Source organism: Chelon labrosus, assembly GCF_963514085.1.
Source record: "Chelon labrosus genome assembly, chromosome: 6".
In the NCBI taxonomy this organism is placed as follows: domain Eukaryota; kingdom Metazoa; phylum Chordata; class Actinopteri; order Mugiliformes; family Mugilidae; genus Chelon; species Chelon labrosus.
Window position 1 is genome coordinate 29618057 of NC_140342.1, and position 20486 is coordinate 29638542.

General features: G+C 50.1%; 1 protein-coding gene across 1 annotated transcript; it reads right to left on the reverse strand.

Annotated features, from left to right (window-relative positions):
* Positions 1-1911: 1911 nt before the first annotated feature.
* Positions 1912-19047, reverse strand: LOC311489736 (prohibitin-2-like). Its single transcript, XM_084546961.1, has 10 exons — positions 19009-19047; positions 17443-17572; positions 17209-17293; positions 16633-16712; positions 9873-10057; positions 5846-5975; positions 5467-5570; positions 4818-4895; positions 2652-2728; positions 1912-2305 (listed from the first exon to the last, which is right to left on the reverse strand). The coding sequence occupies exons 1-10, from the start codon at positions 19027-19029 to the stop codon at positions 2287-2289; spliced, it is 909 nt and encodes a 302-aa protein (XP_084403087.1). The 5' UTR covers positions 19030-19047; the 3' UTR covers positions 1912-2286.
* Between the last annotated feature and the right edge of the window lie 1439 nt (positions 19048-20486).

A 20486-nucleotide genomic window follows, 5' to 3' on the forward strand; every position in this document is an offset into this window, starting at 1 on the left:
CTGCCATCTTTCAAACGGTGCCGAGGCTCCTGATTGGCTGCTGTGAGGTGTGAGGGGGCGTGGAGCTGCAGCAGCCAATCCCCTCCCTCCTCCTCCTCCTTTTTTTTGTTTAAACCCCTCCATGAATATTCACCCTCCTCTATCATAACCTCCCCCCTCTCCTCCTCCCTCCCTTGAGTTGAAAAAAAGAAAACCCCCTCAGAGACTCCCCCCCCTCCCGTCCCCCCTCCCGTCCCCCCTCCCGTCCCTCCTCCTCCCGTCCCTCCTCCTCCTCCTCCTCCTCCTCCTTTCTTATGTAGACGAACAGCAGCCTCTCACAACATGGAGGGACGGCGGCGGCTTGCTTTGTGTCACCCACACAATGGACTCCATCGCCGCCCTCCCCCCTCCTCCCCCTTTCCTCCCCCCTCCTCCCTCCTCCTCCTGCAGAGCTCTGGTTGCAGTGCAGCAGCCTCCATGCTATAAATAACTCGGCAGCCATCTTATCTCTTCTTTTTTGTGGCAGAGGAGAGGAAAGGGGGGAGGGAGGGGGGAGGGAGGGACTCTGGGGGAGGAATAGATGACTCCAGTCTTCAGAATAAACGCTGAGAAGTTTTTCACAAAGACCTGAACCGTGTGCAGGAGTTAAAACTCTTCCTGGATCTGAGCAGCGACGGCCTCCAGGGGGTTTAAATCTATCTGGATCCTCCGAGACCTAGACCTAGACCCCCCACCCCCAGGTCCCCCCCCACGGCCCCCAGAACCAGACCCGTCCCCCCGTCCCCTGATCACAATGAGCAGCAGCTGTCACTCGTCCCCCTCTGTCCTCATATCCTCAGCGTTGGACCTACATCCTCCTGAAGCCTTGGTTAACCCACAGTGGCCACTTCATTAGGTACAGCAGAGAATGCATTCTAATGTGAAGCCGTCCTCTCAGCTTCACCTGCAGCTCCTCTGATCAGAGCAAAGGTCTGAACATGAGTAAGACACCCGGCCACTTCATTAGGTACACCAGACAATAAATAATGTTAAACTGGACAGAGTTAAAGTGTTTCTATTATTTAGCCCAGCAGACTATGTCAGAATATTAGGAACACGTGTCAGCTCAATAGAACTAAACATTAAAACCAAGAGAATCAACATCATCTCTGAGTCATTAGGAACTAAACCTAGGTTTAATAAACCTAGAGCAGGACTGGGTTCACTAGCGTACCTAATGAAGTGGCCGGGGTTAAAAAACAGGGAACTAAGAGGAGGACGTAGATTATTCAGTTTGTTTCTGTTCCCTAAAACGTTGACGACCAACGAGTCAATGAGACGTTTGGACGTTTGACGGTTCATTCATGTCCTCAGAGGACGGACAGGAAGGTCTGACTTTAAATAATGAACTGTCCAGAGGACGAGTCCAGAGTCTACTGACACGGGACCAGCTGACCTGAGGACGTCTGTCTGTGTCTCTAATCTACTGTCCACAGTCGTGTCTCGGCTGCATGTCAGAGGACAACGTCAGAGCTTCAGTTACTTTATAAAATCTAACTGATAAAAAAAATATATGTTTAAAAATAAAACCTGATGTGATGAGACTATTGATAAACCTTTAAATCTGTCCCACCTCAACAGATGAAGACATTAATGTTTGATTTAATGATCATTTAGCACATCATCATCATCATCATCATCATCATCATTCTGAAGAGACAAAGTAAAGACACCTTCAGAAACAGGGCAGGTTAACATGTGGTCTGAGATGAACCGGTCTCTAGGCTGAGACAGAGACAGAGACACAGAGAGACAGACACAGAGACAGAGTCAGAGACAGAGACACAGAGAGACAGAGTCAGAGTCAGAGACAGACACAGAGACAGAGTCAGAGACAGAGACACAGAGACAGAGAGACAGACACAGAGAGACAGAGACTGAGACAGAGACAGGTTGATGTTGTGTAGATGCAGCTTTAATAGTTCAGGTCAAAGGTCATAAATATGATGAGAGTGACTTTAGCTGTGACCCGGATCAGACTGGACGGGACGGTCTTATTATTATTGTTATTATTTATTTGGTCCTGATTCTTTAAACTGATCCTGGATCTGAAGTCAAACACAACAGGAAGTTAATGTTTATCAAGTGTCCCTCCTTCATCTAATCAATGTGTTCAACATTTAACTGAAACTAAAGAGGAGGAGGAGGAGGAGCTGCTTCTTCTTCTTCTTCATATATAAAAAAACTACTGTGATCCAGGAAGGCAAAGATAATTAGAGTTAAACATCCAGAGGAACGACGACCGCGTCAAACCGGCCCAGACGCTTCTTACTTCAACCCCGACAGACTGGAAGAGAGAAAGAGGGAACACTGTTAGCTTAGCTTAGCATAAAGACTGGACGCAGAGGGAAACTGTTAGCCTGGTCTACACAGGTTATCTAGTAGAACTGGTTCATCAATAAATACATTCATTAGATCTGACGTCTCCTTCTTCTGGTTCTAAACCAACGTCTAGAACCAATAACTTTAGAGGAGCAGGGACCCTTTAATGGAGTTAAACCAGGAGACATGATGGTCAAGGTCTGATCCTGAGCCAGCCTCTAATCAATTAATGAATTAATGAATTAATCTGCTCCGCTCTAAGAGGAACCAGGAAGCCTCAGGCGGTCTGGTGACCTTCAGGACCCACTCACTTGAAGCTCTGGCTGTCCTGCAGGTTGAGGACCAGGTTGTCTGCACTCAGGTACACTCTGTTTTGGGACTGCGCCACCTGCAGGATGAAGACAGAGAGAGAGAGAGAGGGAGTGAGCTCAGAGCGGACCCAGGTGGAAGGTCTGGGCCCAGACACAAAGGGAACATTGTCCCGTGTCGACACTGAGCCGATTCACGCTGAGGAAACACCGTCCCACCGCCCCGATGACGCGAGGCAGCGAGAGCCGAGAGGTCACGGCGTCACAGCGAGGAAAAAAACCCTCGCTAACGCACGGATGACAAACGGCAGCATTCACACGGAGCCTGACCCCTCAACACCCACTCACCCACCGGGGTGTGGGGCCCTGAGGACTCTGGCGGTCGTCAGGGACCTGGACCTGATCACTGATCCTCAGCTGCTTTTATCTACAACTCACTGGTTCAACAGGTTCAGCAAACATCAGCGTTTACACAAGAAACCAGACGAGACCTGATAGAACCACGACCTGGAGTTCACACATGAGGACCCCCCCAGGACCCCCCCGTCAATAAAAAGACTCTGAGGTCACGATACAGAAACGTTTCTTCTTTCTAAAGCTTCTAATAAAAGACGTTAGACTTTATTATTTAAGGTCAGCTAAAGAAAACGACTCATCTGTGTTCTCTTGGCGCCACCTAGTGGACGACGTCCCACCTGACAGATCAACGTTTAGATATTTACAGTCAACGAGGTGAATAAAGTGACTCAAATCATCCTGAAGTAGACAAAGACTAAAGTGAGCCAATATTACATATCATGTCCTCCATGTCTCCAGTATCTGCTGTGACCTCCTTGTAACTAAATGTTTGTGGTAACAGCTGATCAGTGGTCTACAGCAGCTTGGAGGAATTTTAGCCCATTCCTCAGAACAGAACCACTTCAGTTCTGAGATGTTGGTGGGTTTCCTCACATCAACTGCTTGCTTCAGGTCCTTCCACAACATTTCTATTGGATTAAGGTCAGGACTTTGACTTGGCCGTTCCTAAACATTCATCTTGTTCTTCTTTAACCGTTCTCTTGTAGAACCACTTGTGTTCTTGGTTCTCGTTGTCTTGCTGCATGACCCAGTTTCTCTTCACATTCAGCTCATGGACAGATGTCCTGACATTTTCTTTTAGAGTTCACTGGTAGAATTCAGAATTCATTGGTCCATCAATGAGGACAAGCCGTCCTGGTCCAGATGCAGCAGAACAGGCCCAAACCAGGACATTAGCACCCCCATGTTTGATGGAGGGATGAGGTTCTGATGCTGGAATGATGCAGTGTTGGTTCATCTCATTTAAACCAAACTATTCTACTTTGGTCTCATCTGTCCACTAAACATTGTCCCAATAGTCTTCTGTCTTGTCCACATGATGTTTAGAAATGTTCTTCTTGGAGAGCAGTGTCTTTGTCCATCACACCATGGTTGTTCAGTGGATTCATCAACATTAACATCAGCCAATGAGAGAGAGGCCTTTAGCTGCTTAGAAGTTCCCCTGGGTTCCTCTGGGACCTCTCAGACTATGATGGAGTGATCTTTGTTGGTGGACCACTCCTGTGGAGGGGAACAGTCGTCTTCAGTCTGTCTGACTGTGGATTATTTGTGGGTTCCAAACTCTTTAGAGATGGTTCTGGAACCTTTTCCAGCCTGATGAGCAACAACAACTCTTTCTCTGAGCTCCTCAGAAAGCTCCTTTGTCCACAAACATGTGTTGTGAAGATCAGACTGAGACAAATCCCTGATTTATTGAAACTAAACCAGGACCTGAACCACACCTGAGTCTCATTACGTTGATGGAAACACTTCTGAACACATGGACTCTGATTGGATCCTGGAGGAGCTCCTCTCTGATATGTAATATTGGCTCATTTTAGACTCTAATGTTTCTGTTTCCAGTGTAGTTGGGTTCTTTGTTGACTTCCAGGACGTCCTGAGTCATTTTTATAAAGAACTCTGAAGCAGAGCTTTGTTTATCTACTGCCGGTTGCTCTGTGGGATGACAGTTAAAAGCCTGGAGCATAAACAGAGACACTCTGACAGTCATTGTGTTGCTCTATTGTTGGACCTGAGCTTCATAATCCGTCCGTGACCTAAATGTGGACCAGACATGTCCCTTCCTCGTGTCTCTGACCACAGCTTTCTTACCGTCTTGGCGATGTTCTGCGCCGCCCGGATCTTCCTGAGCTTCAGGTAGCCGGGGTTCTTGGTGACGGCCTGGCCCAGCTGTCAGACACATGAAGACACATGTTAGTGTTTCCACAGGAGAGTACTGTTGCACACCTGTCGGCCTCGGGGCTGATGAAGCTGCAGGACCAGGTAGGAGGGGGCGTGGCTCTGCAAAGCTTCAAACACTTCTCACGCATGTTGGCGTGGAGACGAGATAATTAGAGAGAGGAGAGGCCAGAGCAGGAATCTGTCTGTGGTTAACTCTGAGACAAATCTGTTGAAGCAGGAAAACAACCTGGAGACTCTGAGTATTAACCTGTTACAGATGAGCAGCGCCACCATGTGGTCACAGCTGCTGTCTCTAATGGATCTCTACCTACCGCTGGATCAGAACCATCAACAGCTGCTGGTTGACTTGGAGACATGATCCAGATGTTGGAACCAGATGGAAAGACTCTCACATGTTAAGATCTGATTTATTTAAGGAGGGAGGGAAGAGAGGGACTGATCTCATGTGATCAGATCAGTGTCTCTATCTGTAGTCTAGTGATGTAAATCTAAAGTTTAATAAACTGATTTAAATCTAAAGTTGTATTAAAGACGCTGGAGCTCAGTTCAAACATCTCACCATCTTTGCAGCTTCAGCTTCTCCTTCAGCCTGGATGATCTTCTGCCTCTGGTCCTGTTTAGCCTTCTCCACGTAGAACTGAGCTCTCTGCGCCTCCTGCTGGGCTGGAGGAGAAACACCACAACATTATTATTATTATATATAAACCACATGATTATACATCAATTAGATTAATTAAGACTTTAATACAACACATGATTTAATTTAACGCTGACTAAAGTCTAACTGTGTTGTGCTTCTTATTTTTTATTTCAACTCGTTTCATGACTGAAGCAAATACGATCAGAACTGTTTGGTATAAACCTGGACTGTTTAATGATCCTGAGTCAGAGGTCAGAGGTCAGGGGTCAGGGGTCATTCTTCTTCTTCTACTACTCACCAACTTGCTTGGCCTCCACGGCGGCCGTGTACTCTCGACTGAAGCTCAGCTCGGTGATGGCCACGTCGTCCAGGATGATGTTGAAGTCCTTGGCTCGTTCAAACAGGTCCCTCCGGATCAACAGGGAAACCTGCAGGGACCACACAACGGATCAGGACCAGGACCAGGACCAGGGCCAGGACCAGGACTAGGACCAGGGCCGGGACTGGGACTAGGACCAGGGCCGGGACTGGGACTAGGACCAGGGACTGGGACCGTGACCGGGACCAAGGCCGGGACCGGGACCGGGACCAAGGCCGGGACCGGGACCAGGGCCAAGACTGTGGCCGTGGCCGGGACCGGGACCAGGACAAGGACCAGGAGCATGGCCGGGACCAGGAGCATGGCCGGGACCAGGACCAAGGTCGGGACCAAGGCCGGGACCAGGACCAAGACTGTGGCCGTGGCCATGACCGGGACCAGGAGCATGGCCGGGACCAGGACCAAGACCAGGACCAGGACCAGGAGCATGGCCGGGACCAGGAGCATGGCCGGGACCAGGACCATGGCCGGGACCAGGACCATGGCCGGGACCAAGGCCAGGACCGGGACCATGGCCGTGTCCAGGACCAGGACCAAGACTGTGGCCATGGCCGGGACCGGGACCGGGACCAAGAGCATGGCCAGGACCAAGACCAGGACCAGGACCAGGAGCATGGCCGGGACCAGGACCATGGCCGGGACCAAGGCCAGGACCGGGACCATGGCCGTGTCCAGGACCAGGACCGGGACCAAGACTGTGGCCATGGCCGGGACCGGGACCGGGACCAAGAGCATGGCCAGGACCAGGACCAGGACCGGGACCGGGACCGGACCAGGACTAGGAGCAGGACTAGGAGCAGGACCAAGAGCATGGCCGGCACCGGGACCGGGACCAGGACCGGGACCCAGAGCATGGCCGGGACCAGGACCGGGACCCAGAGCATGGCCGGGACCAGGACCAAGACCAGGACCAGGACCAGGACCGGGACCCAGAGCATGGCTCGGACCAGGACCAGGACCAGGACCGGGACCAACAGAGCAGGGGGGGGGGTTTCACACCAGAACCATGGTCCATAGAGGAGGACATGTGTCCCACAGGGTCAGATCCCTCCAGATGCATCACAGCTCCACCAGTGATCTGAACGATCTTTAGAAACTAAAGGTTCTAATGTTATAGAACATCAGGATCATTAATCTGAGGAATTATTCAGTTAACAACCGTTTAGTCGTCAGAGACGTGAACCAGAACATTCAGACCTGTGTCCATGTTCTACAGAGGCTTCATCAACATGAAGAGGAAACTAACTGTAAGAGCTTCTCAGATGTTTGTTAAACTCTGACAGACCTGGTCTTCATGGAACTGACTGATGATTTAAAACAGACAGATCTGTAAGAGGTTGAGTGATCGTCTGATAAATCATGTTCTACAATCAACGAGCACAAACACCATCAGTCACTGACGCCGTACGTCAGCTGTGGAGACGTAACGATATGAAAATATGATATCAATCAATATTATCACGGTTATTGTTAGATGTGTTCAAAATGTTCAGAAAGTACTGTTTTATACTGGGGGGGGGGGGTCTCTGTGGGGGGGGGGGGTCTCTGGAGCGCAGGTGGCTTCAGCCATGTTTTCACAGGACAGACGGTCAGCGTTACCAACTCCTCAGTAAGGAGAGCAGCTATTGGCTGTCCTAAAGGTCGCTATTAGTCCCTAAGTGGCTAATTCCTGGCTAATTTGCATAATTTGTCATTTGGCTGTAATTGTGATGGACGCTGTAGGAGACAGGAATAACATGAATAACAGAATAAAAACTAAATATGTTTAGAACTACAAATGAACATTATCCTGTTGATTCTCTGGCAGAGTTACTTAAGTTTATGTTTTAGTTTTCTTAGGTTTGGTTTAGTTTCTAACTTTACGCTCCACCAGAGCCGACAACGAGTCACAGTAGAACGTGAGCATTTTTTGCCATAACTCGAACATTTTTAACATTTTGTGTATAAACGGTTTTAACTTGAGAAAATAAAAATCTAAATGGATTATTATTTTATTATTTATTTTAGTGTGACAGTGAAGAAACATTTACATCCCGCTCTGTAAACCAGGGCGCGATCAGCGGCAGCTTTGTGTATGCGCCGTTCGTCTGCAGTCTGGACGCGGAGTGGCGTGGGCCTCCTCTCTGCTGCAGCGTGGGGGCGGGGCTACTGAGAGACTGACCACCTGTGAGTGCTTTGGGACGGGGGAGGGGCTCACGGCAGCACCCGCTGCTTGTTGAGGACAGTAACTGAACCGATATGTGTTTTCACATCAGAGTCAAGAACCAGAAAAAGTCGCTAGATTCACCAAGAGGATTTGAAAGTCACTGGATTTAGCGAGAAAGTTGTCAAGTTGGCAACGCTGCAGACGCTGCAGACGCTGCAGACGCTGCAACGCTGCAACGCTGCAGACGCTGCAACGCTGCAACGCTGCAGACGCTGCAAACTGTGCATGTGCTCCTGCTTCTAAGACAGTGCTGTTCAGGTGCCGCTGCTTCAGGACCGTACTAGCCGCCGGGAATGTTACCGTGGTTTATCGTCATACCGGTAATCGTTACGTCAGCTGTGGATGTACCTCACATCAAACGACTTGTTGGACGCGTGATCAGCTGTTCTGTGACCGGGGTCTCCTTGGTGACGCCACTAGCAGCGTAAATTAGCTTCTTTGAGCACAACACACAGAAACAATCACCTGGCTCTACTAATCTCTGCCTCCAGCTACCAACAGGTTTACCGTCTCTGTCTCCTATCATCACCCAGCTCCATTTATTTTAAGTCCTTTATCCGTCAGGACGTCCTCCCCTGGCTTCATGAATCTATGCGTTCCACTTCAGTGACACTGCATCGTGTCTGCTGCGTTCAAGACAAGTAACCGATGAGTCAGCGTTCACGCTGCAGGTCAACGAGGAGGAGAAATAAGAAGTTTGAGATATTGTCACTATTTGCTGAACAATAAAAACATGCAGCAGGAATTTATGCTTATTATGGACGAAGACGGAGAGACGTGTCATTTCTGAGTTGGACGCTGTTCAAGTCATTTCTTACAACTCAGAGCTCGTTTTTTCCCCTGAGTTGTGAACGCAGCATCGTTTGTCCCACAGTTCTTCCAGAGATGATGGCTGTAACACCGTCTCACTGTCCTCTGACTGTCCTCTGACTGTCCTCTGACTGTCCTCTGAGACTTAAGGTCAGTCTGATGTTTCTCTGCTTTAACCTTCACACTCAGACTCAGAGTTTCCTCCTGCTACACTTCACCTCTTACAGATTGTTCAGCACCTTTCAGCCAATCAACATCATCCTTTAGTTCAAGCCAACAATCATTAAACCTACATTTGTCTTTTTCTCAAGTTGATAACGAGGTTCATGTGACAGAAGAAGACTCAGACTAATAAACGTAGCTCCGTCTCGTGCCGTCCTGCTGCAGCAACACAAACCGGTCTGATTCTACCAGATCCTACTTCCAGGTCTCATCTGTAGTTTATTTCTGTTGATAGTCAGATTAATAAAGAACTACACTGAACACATGGAACAAAAGGAATGAAGCGGTAAATGGACGAATGGATTCAAGACCTACAACGTAAAATATGCCTCTATTAGGATTATATGTTATATGTTTTTAGACTTTTTTACACTTTTAAGACTCCACGGAAACCCTGAGCTCTGAGCGTGACCCCCGGTGACTCTGAGCGTGACCTTGAGCGTGACCCCCGGTGACCCTGAGCGTGACCCCCGGTGACCCTGAGCGTGACCCCCGGTGACCCTGAGCGTGACCCCCGGTGACTCTGAATGTGACCCCCCGGTGACTCTGAGCGTGACCCCCGGTGACTCTGAGCGTGACCCCCCGGTGACTCTGAGCGTGACCCCCCGGTGACTCTGAGCGTGACCCCCCGGTGACTCTGAGCGTGACCCCCCGGTGACTCTGAGCGTGACCCTGGCGCCCCAGCGGCTGGGCGGGGCTTCTCGTTACCTGCGCCCTCTGGGTGATGAGCTGAGAGGCGTTGAACTTCGCCACCACGCTCTTCAGGACCTCGTTGACGATGGACGGCAGGACGCGCTCGTCGTAGTCCTGTCCCAGCTGTTGGTAGAGGGAGGGCAGGTTGGACGCCAGAGGCCGGGACAGGACTCTCAGCGTGATGTTGACCATCTGCAGATCTGGGACATGGACGTAGAAAGACAAGATGAACCAAGATGGAGTCCATGTGGACAGCAGGGATGTGGGATATTTCATCGTTTACGATACATCGTCAGAAACATCCCCCACAGTTAGAATATGTCGTCCCGTGACGTATAAATGTCCTCGACACACTCTCAGCCCAACACGTATGTTGACAAACTGCTGATGGAGGAAGGAGGAGCAGATACGCTGCAGCGAGGAGCTCGTTCCTAGACGAGGCTCCACCTCCTTTATCTGGTTTGGTTTTAAAGTCTGACAACATGTAAGGTTTGTAAAAGGTTTGTAAACACATAGTTCATCCAAAGGACAGTAAGGCCACTAGAACACAGCTCAAAGCAGAAGATGAAGAACATGTACAAGAAGCAGCGTCGTCTTCATCCAAAGAGTTCAGTTAAACAACTCAGATAAAACTCACTGATGCTTCAGAGTCAGAAGGACCAGACTGATACGTGTTGATTTATCGTTGACGTGATAAACACAGAAACTATCACGATAAATGTTTAGTCCATTTAATCTCTACTGGACAGACACCATGGAGACATGGAGACATCTGGGTCGTCCTCTAAGACTGTAGACGTTCAGGACTGGAGGAGGACATGGAGGAGGAGGAGGAGGAGGAGGAGGAGGACAAGGAGGAGGAGGAGGACATGGAGGAGGAGGAGGAGGAGGAGGAGGAGGACATGGAGGAGGAGGAGGAGGAGGACAAGGAGGAGGAGGACATGGAGGAGGAGGACAAGGAGGAGGACATGGAAGAGGAGGAGGAGGAGGAGGATGAGGACATGGAGGAGGAGGAGGAGGAGGATGAGGACATGGAGGAGGAGGAGGAGGAGGATGAGGACATGGAGGAGGATGAGGACATGGAGGAGGAGGAGGAGGAGGATGAGGACATGGAGGAGGAGGAGGAGGAGGATGAGGACATGGAGGAGGAGGAGGAGGAGGATGAGGACATGGAGGAGGAGGAGGAGGAGGAGGAGGAGGAGGAGGACAAGGAGGAGGAGGAGGACATGGAGGAGGAGGAGGAGGAGGACAAGGAGGAGGAGGAGGACATGGAGGAGGAGGAGGACATGGAGGAGGAGGAGGAGGAGGACAAGGAGGAGGAGGACATGGAGGAGGAGGACAAGGAGGAGGACATGGAAGAGGAGGAGGAGGAGGAGGATGAGGACATGGAGGAGGACATGGAAGAGGAGGACATGGAGGAGGAGGAGGACATGGAGGAGGAGGACATGGAGGAGGAGGAGGACATGGAGGAGGAGGAGGACATGGAGGAGGAGGACAAGGAGGAGGAGGAGGACATGGAGGAGGAGGAGGACATGGAGGAGGACGAGGAGGAGGAGGAGGAGGACATGGAGGAGGAGGAGGACATGGAGGAGGACATGGAGAAGGACAAGAACATGGAGTAGGACATGGAAGAGGACAAGGAGGAGGACATGGAGGAGGAGGAGGAGGACATGGAGGAGGAGGAGGACATGGAGGAGGACGAGGAGGAGGAGGAGGAGGACATGGAGGAGGAGGAGGACATGGAGGAGGACATGGAGAAGGACAAGAACATGGAGTAGGACATGGAAGAGGACAAGGAGGAGGACATAGAGGAGGACAAGGAGGAGGACATGGAGGAGTAGGAGGACATGGAGGAGTAGGAGGACATGGAGGAGGACATGGAAGAGAAGGAGGAGGAGGACATGGAGAAGGACATGGAAGAGGACATGGAGAAGGACATGGAAGAGGACATGGAGGAGGAGGACATGGAGAAGGACATGGAGGAGGAGGACATGGAGAAGGACATGGAAGAGGACATGGAGGAGGAGGAGGACATGGAGGAGGAGGAGGAGGAGGAGGAGGAGGAGGAGGAGGAGGAGGACATGGAGGAGGAGGACATGGAGGACATGGAGGAGGAGGAGGAGGAGGACATGGAGGAGGAGGAGGAGGAGGAGGACATGGAGGAGGAGGAGGAGGACATGGAGGAGGACATGGAAGAGGAGGAGGAGGAGGACATGGAGGAGGAGGAGGAGGAGGACATGGAAGAGGAGGAGGAGGAGGACATGGAAGAGGAGGAGGAGGAGGAGATGGAGGAGGAGGAGGAGGAGGAAGAGGACATGGAGGAGGAGGAGGAGGAGGAGGAGGAGGAGGAGATGGAAGAGGAGGAGGAGGAGGAGGAGGAGGACATGGAAGAGGAGGACATGGAGGAGGAGGAGGAGGAGGAGGACATGGAGGAGGACATGGAGGACGACAAGGAGGACGACAAGGAGGACGACAAGGAGGAGGAGGACATGGAGGACGACAAGGAGGAGGACATGGAGGAGGAGGACATGGAGGAGAAGGACATGGAAGAGGACAAGGAAGAGGACATGGAGGAGGACATGGAGGAGGAGGACATGGAGGACGACAAGGAGAAGGACATGGAGGAGGAGGACATGGAGGAGGAGGACAAGGAGGAGGACATGGAGGAGAAGGACATGGAGGACGTCAAGGAGGAGGACATGGAGGAGGAGGACAAGGAGGAGGACATGGAAGAGGACAAGGAAGAGGACATGGAGGAGGAGGACAAGGAGGAGGACAAGGAGGAGGACAAGGAGGAGGACATGGAGGAGGACAAGGAGGAGGACATGGAGGAGGACATGGAGGAGGACATGGAGGAGGACATGGAGGAGGAGGACAAGGAGGACGACAAGGAGGAGGACAAGAAGGAGGACGACAAGGAGGAGGACATGAAGGACGACATGAAGGACGACAAGGAGGAGGACAAGGAGGAGGACATGGAGGAGGAGGACATGGAGGAGAAGGACATGGAAGAGGACAAGGAAGAGGACATGGAGGAGGACATGGAGGACGACATGGAGGAGGAGGACATGGAGGAGGAGGACATGGAAGAGGACATGGAAGAGGACATGGAAGAGGACAAGGAAGAGGACATGGAGGAGGAGGACATGGAGGACGTCAAGGAGGAGGACATGGAGGAGGACAAGGAGGAGGACAAGGAGGAGGAGGACAAGGAGGAGGACAAGGAGGAGGACAAGGAGGAGGAGGAGGACAAGGAGGACGACAAGGAGGAGGACAAGGAGGAGGAGGAGGACAAGGAGGACGACAAGGAGGAGGACAAGGAGGAGGAGGACATGGAGGAGGACATGGAGGAGGACATGGAGGAAGAGGACAAGGAGGACGACAAGGAGGAGGACAAGAAGGAGGACGACAAGGAGGAGGACAAGGAGGAGGACATGAAGGACGACAAGGAGGAGGACATGGAGGAGGAGGACAAGGAGGAGGAGGAGGACAAGGAGGACGACAAGGAGGAGGACAAGGAGGAGGAGGACATGGAGGAGGACATGGAGGAGGACATGGAGGAAGAGGACAAGGAGGACGACAAGGAGGAGGACAAGAAGGAGGACGACAAGGAGGAGGACAAGGAGGACGACAAGGAGGAGGAGGACAAGGAGGAGGACAAGGAGGAGGACAAGGAGGAGGAGGACATGGAGGAGGACAAGGAGGAGGACATGGAGGAGGACATGGAGGAGGACATGGAGAAGGAGGAGGAGGACATGGAGAAGGAGGAGGAGGAGGACATGGAGGAGGAGGAGGAGGAGGACATGGAGGAGGACATGGAGGAGGAGGAGGACATGGAGGAGGAGGAGGACATGGAGGAGGAGGAGGAGGAGGACATGGAGGAGGAGGAGGAGGACATGGAGGAGGAGGAGGAGGAGGACATGGAGAAGGACAAGAACATGGAGTAGGACATGGAAGAGGACAAGGAGGAGGACATGTAGGAGGACATGGAGGAGGAGGAGGACATGGAGGAGGACATGGAAGAGGACATGGAGGAGGAGGACATGGAGAAGGACATGGAAGAGGACATGGAGGAGGAGGACATGGAGGAGGAGGACATGGAAGAGGACATGGAGGAGGAGGAGGAGGAGGAGGACATGGAAGAGGACATGGAGGAGGAGGAGGAGGAGGAGGACATGGAAGAGGACATGGAGGAGGAGGAGGAGGAGGAGGACATGGAAGAGGACATGGAGGAGGAGGAGGAGGAGGAGGAGGAGGAGGAGGAGGACATGGAGGAGGAGATGGAAGAGGAGGAGGAGGAGGAGGAGGAGGACATGGAGGAGGACATGGAGGACGACAAGGAGGAGGAGGACATGGAGGACGACAAGGAGGAGGACATGGAGGAGGAGGAGGAGGAGGAGGAGGAGGACATGGAGGAGGAGGACATGGAGGAGGAGGAGGAGGAGGAGGAGGAGGAGGAGGAGGAGGACATGGAGGAGGAGGACATGGAGGAGGAGGACATGGAGGAGGAGGAGGAGGAGGAGGAGGACATGGAGGAGGAGGAGGAGGAGGAGGAGGAGGACGAGGAAGAGGACATGGAGGAGGAGGAGGAGGAGGAGGAGGACATGGAGGAGGAGGACATGGAGGAGGACATGGAGGACGACAAGGAGGAGGAGGACATGGAGGACGACAAGGAGGAGGAGGACATGGAGGACGACAAGGAGGAGGACATGGAGGAGGAGGACAAGGAGGAGGACATGGAGGAGGAGGACATGGAGGAGAAGGACATGGAAGAGGACAAGGAAGAGGACATGGAGGAGGACATGGAGGACGACATGGAGGAGGAGGACATGGAGGACGACAAGGAGAAGGACATGGAGGAGGAGGACATGGAGGAGGAGGACAAGGAGGAGGACATGGAGGAGAAGGACATGGAGGACGTCAAGGAGGAGGACATGGAGGAGGAGGACAAGGAGGAGGACATGGAAGAGGACAAGGAAGAGGACATGGAGGAGGAGGACAAGGAGGAGGACAAGGAGGAGGACATGGAGGAGGAGGACATGGAGGAGGAGGACATGGAGGAGGAGGACATGGAGGAGGACATGGAGGAGGACATGGAGGAGGAGGACAAGGAGGACGACAAGGAGGAGGACAAGAAGGAGGACGACAAGGAGGAGGACATGAAGGAGGACGACAAGGAGGAGGACATGAAGGACGACATGAAGGACGACAAGGAGGAGGACAAGGAGGAGGACATGGAGGAGGAGGACATGGAGGAGAAGGACAAGGAAGAGGACATGGAGGAGGACATGGAGGACGACATGGAGGAGGAGGACATGGAGGACGACAAGGAGAAGGACATGGAGGAGGAGGACATGGAGGAGGAGGACAAGGAGGAGGACAAGGAGAAGGACATGGAGGAGGAGGACATGGAGGAGGAGGACATGGAGGAGGACATGGAGGAGGAGGACATGGAGGACGACAAGGAGGAGGACAAGGAGGAGGACAAGGAGGAGGACAAGGAGGACAAGGAGGAGGACAAGGAGGAGGACGACAAGGAGGAGGACAAGGAGGAGGAGGAGGACAAGGAGGACGACAAGGAGGAGGACAAGGAGGAGGACAAGGAGGAGGAGGACATGGAGGAGGACATGGAGGAGGACATGGAGGAAGAGGACAAGGAGGACGACAAGGAGGAGGACAAGAAGGAGGACGACAAGGAGGAGGACAAGGAGGAGGACATGAAGGACGACAAGGAGGAGGACAAGGAGGAGGACATGGAGGAGGAGGACAAGGAGGACAAGGAGGAGGACAAGGAGGAGGACGACAAGGAGGAGGACAAGGAGGAGGACATGGAGGAGGACAAGGAGGAGGACAAGGAGGAGGAGGACATGGAGGAGGACATGGAGGAGGAGGACAAGGAGGACGACAAGGAGGAGGAGGACAAGGAGGAGGACAAGGAGGAGGACAAGGAGGAGGAGGACATGGAGGAGGACAAGGAGGAGGACAAGGAGGAGGAGGACATGGAGGAGGACAAGGAGGAGGACAAGGAGGAGGAGGAGGACAAGGAGGAGGAGGAGGACAAGGAGGAGGAGGAGGAGGAGGAGGAGAAGGAGGACATGGAGGAGGAGGAGGACAAGGAGGAGGAGGAGGACAAGGAGGAGGAGGACATGGAGGAGGACAAGGAGGAGGACAAGGAGGAGGAGGACATGGAGGAGGAGGAGGACAAGGAGGAGGAGGAGGACATGGAGGAGGAGGAGGAGGAGGAGGAGAAGAAGGACATGGAGGAGGAGGAGGACAAGGAGGAGGAGGAGGACAAGGAGGAGGAGGAGGACAAGGAGGAGGAGGAGGAGGACATACTACTACTACCCTCTACTCCTCCTCCTTCGTCTCCTTCCTGTCTTCTATTCCCTTTTCTCTCCTCTTCTATATCTGCATTCTCTTCCTCCTCCTCCTCACTCTTCTCCTCTCCTTATTCTTTCCTCCTCCTCTCTTCATTATTCTCCTCGTTCTGTTCTATTAGTTTTCCCTCCCCTCCCCCCGTCTCTCCCCCCGTCTCTCCCCCCGTCTCCCCCCTCTGCTCAGTAAACATCTTCAGTCTCTCATTAATCTGATTAAACTAACGACTAAAACCAAAGAACCAGATGTGACCGTAGTGAAGCAGAGAGCGTCTCCTTCAGGTGGATCTGGAGGATCTGGAGGTTCTACAGGTTATACAGGTTCTGGAGGTTCTAGAGGTTCTAGAGGTTATACAGGTTCTGGAGGTTCTAGAGGTTCTAGAGGTTGTAGAGGTTCTGACCTTTGCTTCCAGTGAGAGAGGAGATCTTTCTGGGTCTGGCTCTGATGTCGTAGATGATGGGGTACTGGAACCAGGGTATCCTGTAGACCACCAGACAGAATGAAGGTTAGTTAGAGGAGACGCTGCTGCTGCTGCTGATGATGATGATGATGATGATAAAGGTTTCTCTGAGGGCTCATTTAAAGATGAGTAAATAAATAATAGAGACAGAAACTTTAACTTGAGTCCACCTGTTCAATGAGGACATGTGAGACTTGTCCAGTGAAGACAGTCCTCCTGCATCACTGACAGTTTGAGAAGATGAATAATGACGAGCTGAATATTAAATGTTTAAAATGATAATTATTCATGAGCGTTACAGCGAGCTCTGGTATCAACGAATAAACATGCAAAGATAGAGATTCATAAAGTAAAACCAGCTTTAGTTCTGTTTTATTCACCTGTTGTCAGATTAACCCAACCTGTGACAGGATGACACCTGTACCCCTGTACGCCTGTACCCCTGTACCCCTGTACCCCTGTACACCTGTACACCTGTACCCCTGTACCCCTGTACACCTGTACCCCTGTACCTACCTGAGGTGGAGTCCCTCAGAGAGCACCGTGTCCATCTGCATCCCTCCGATCCTGTTGAAGATGATCGCCCTCTGTCCTCCTTCAACTGCAGGGGACGACACCGGAGGACGTTTTCAGATTAAGGTTAATATTTAACGCAGCTACCATTTAATCCAGAGGATCCAGACTGAGGGTCAGGGTCCCTCTGTTCATTCACAGTTTGACTTAAGAGAGCGTGTCAGTGATTACAGTGACCTGTATATGTGGCTTCCTTCACGCCATACGCCAGAGCTGCAGCACCGATCAGCAGCTTGACGCCGGTTCCTGCGCCTCGCGGTCCGGTCGACATCCTGCCGGCGATCTGCCGCAGCTGCTGCAGAAAACCCTGAGACACCAACGAGGACGTTTCAGACGAGCTCAGAAATAAAACAGTGACCTTCACACCCCCCAACACCTTCACAAGGACCGGATCTGACCACAAAAACACATGTCACAGCAGCAGCCAGACCCCATGAGAAACCCCGCTGTTATTTATAAACTCCACCGAGACACAAATTAACTCAGAGTTGAACACAAATGATTATTAGTTTTGAATTAATGGACTTTAAGCTTCAATTCGGCTTAAAAAAAATCCACAGATCTTTTTAATACAATATCTAAACATGTGCATTTGTTTGCTTATTGCATTGTCTGTCAATTAGACTAGTTTGTGAAACACAGGTGTCTTCAGCCTCATCTTCCCACACATCTCATGGTTTTATTGTCCCAAACTAAGCTACACATGAGCCGAATTGGAGAAGAGGTTCAAGAAACTGCTGTCAAGTTCAAATCAACGATTTTAAATCCGTGTTTAATTGTAAAAATTACGAAAAGTTGCCAATTTGCGGAGTTTTAAACGGAACCTGGGATGTCTCCGCAACTTCAAGGGGTTAGCTTGAATATCGATGCAAGGCTGTTGATAATATGTTAGCAAAGCATCATTAATTAGCTGCCAGAGTCCTCCCTGCTCATTCACCTTTCACTTTAATCCTGTTAAAGATAACCTCAGCTAGCAGGACGTTACCTGAGAGCTAGCTTACATCAGAACCAGCCAGACTTCATTTGAAACCCCTCTACTAATTATAAATCCCCTTCCACATAACCTATAAATACATAGTTCAGCATAAATGTTTAATGTTTTGAATACATGGACTTTAATCTTAAATCCGGCTTACATAAAAGTCACAAATCTGTTTAATATGATACCACAGTTTGAGTAGTTTGTTTGCGTTTAGCGTTACATGTCACTTTGTGTAACATGGATGGCTCCAGCCTTATCTCATGGTTTTATTGGTCCAGACTGAGCTTCACATGCGCCGAATTAAAGAAACGCTTCAGGACACTTTTGTCAAGTTCAAATTAATTACTTTAAACACATGTTTAATTGTAAAAAAAAAAAAAGGCAAAGATGTGTTAATTAGCCAGATATTTAAACTGAGCCTGGCACGTCTGCGTAATTTCCACAGGCTAGCCTGCATGTCCCCATAAGACTACTACAGACATGTTGACAAAGCATCATTAATGAGCTTTTAGAGTCTCCGCTGATCCTTCACCTCTCACTTTAACCCAGTTAAAGGTAACTTTAGCTGCTAGCTAGCAGGACGCTACCTGTGAGCTAGCTTACATCAGAACCAGCCTGACTCACGTGTCAAACTAAAACGCTGCTAAAACGTCACGCTGCGTCGCGCGGGGAGCGGGAAACGGCGGCGGAGACGAACCGAGACAAAATGAGGAAAGTGATAAATAAAGATTTAAAGTCGAGTTTGAGGCAGAAGCACTTACTGCAGGGTCTTTATTCGCCATGCTCGTCCTCTTCGCCTGCTACAAAACCAAGTGAAGAAGAGAACCAAGGTCACGGGTGATGACGTGTTTCCGTGTCCGCAGGGCACCATGGGAAATGTAGGATCCAGGACGTACAGTTTGTTTACATAAAAAAAATGTAATTTCAGAGTGTTTTATAGTAAATACTACAGTAAAATAATAAAATATGAATAAAAACATTATTAAAGTAAATAAACTATAAGAATTACATTAAATTAAGTGTTAAACAATTGTATAATTTCTACTTTAACACTATAATACTGCTGTTATAAGTCTTCAAATCGACCAAAACACTTCTACATGGACTTTTCTTACCTCTCCTTTTTTTACTTACCCTTTATTTTTATTCTAATCTCTTCTATTGTTTCATTTTCCTCTTTTCTATCCTGTAGTCTGTTTTGTAATCTCATCCTCTTTCCATCCTTCCTTTCTTTTATTTCTCCTTTCTATTCTCTAGAACCTGTTACCGACGCCGGGCCGTGCAGCAGAGGGCGGGAGCGTTTTGGATTCACAGCTGCAGCCCGTCAAACCACAGAAGCTGCTCTTTTCACAAAAGCAGCCGTTTTGTGAGTGGAGTCTGGTGCAGCGGCGTTCAGAGATACTGCTGAGTGCGTGGCCTTGTTCCTGAGAGGTTAAAGGTGTCATGTTTCTGTCTCTGTCTACGCTTCTGTTCTTCTCTTCACACATAGTAGAAGCTCTAAATAAGTACCGCTCTTTATATATTTGCACTTCTCCTTTCGCCTCCCTGCATCTGTTTTTATACTTCCTTTCAAAAGTGAAACGAGCCGAAATATGAGACGAGTCAAAACTACGACTTCTTTAATCCAGAGAACGTTTTCAGAGATAAACAGTAAAGTTGTGCCTTCAGTCAGTTATTAGTTCAAACTGTGAGACAAAGAGAACCAGTCAAACGTTATCAGGACTTTTGGGACTTTTAGACTCAATGTTATAAAAGAAAAAGTCAAATCTGTGTCTTTACAGTCAGATTATCAGATTAGAAGATGTTTATATGAACATGTCTAGTTTATTATAAATGATTAAACAGCCTCCTTCTCATAATTTAGACAAATAAGTTCATGACCAATGTTTTAAAGTCATGATTTTAACTTCTGTTAAACTTTAATGTTGAAATAACATAAAACATGAACCATCATCTGATCATGTGGACAAACCTTCAGCATCAGTTAAACCTAAAAGTCATAAAGTTATTTTCACATCAGTGATCTATAAACTAAACTAAACAACGGATTAAATAAAAGTCTTATGTCTATGTCTAAATGTTGAGTTAGAACTGAGAATTAAAACATCCTGTTTTAATCTGGATTTAAAAGGTCTAATCTAATAATCTGACTCTAACAACACTCAGAACCTGAGAATGTTTTACTTTAATCTCTGACTTTTAAAAAGTCACAAATTTCTCTTAATGTTTGTTAAACTTT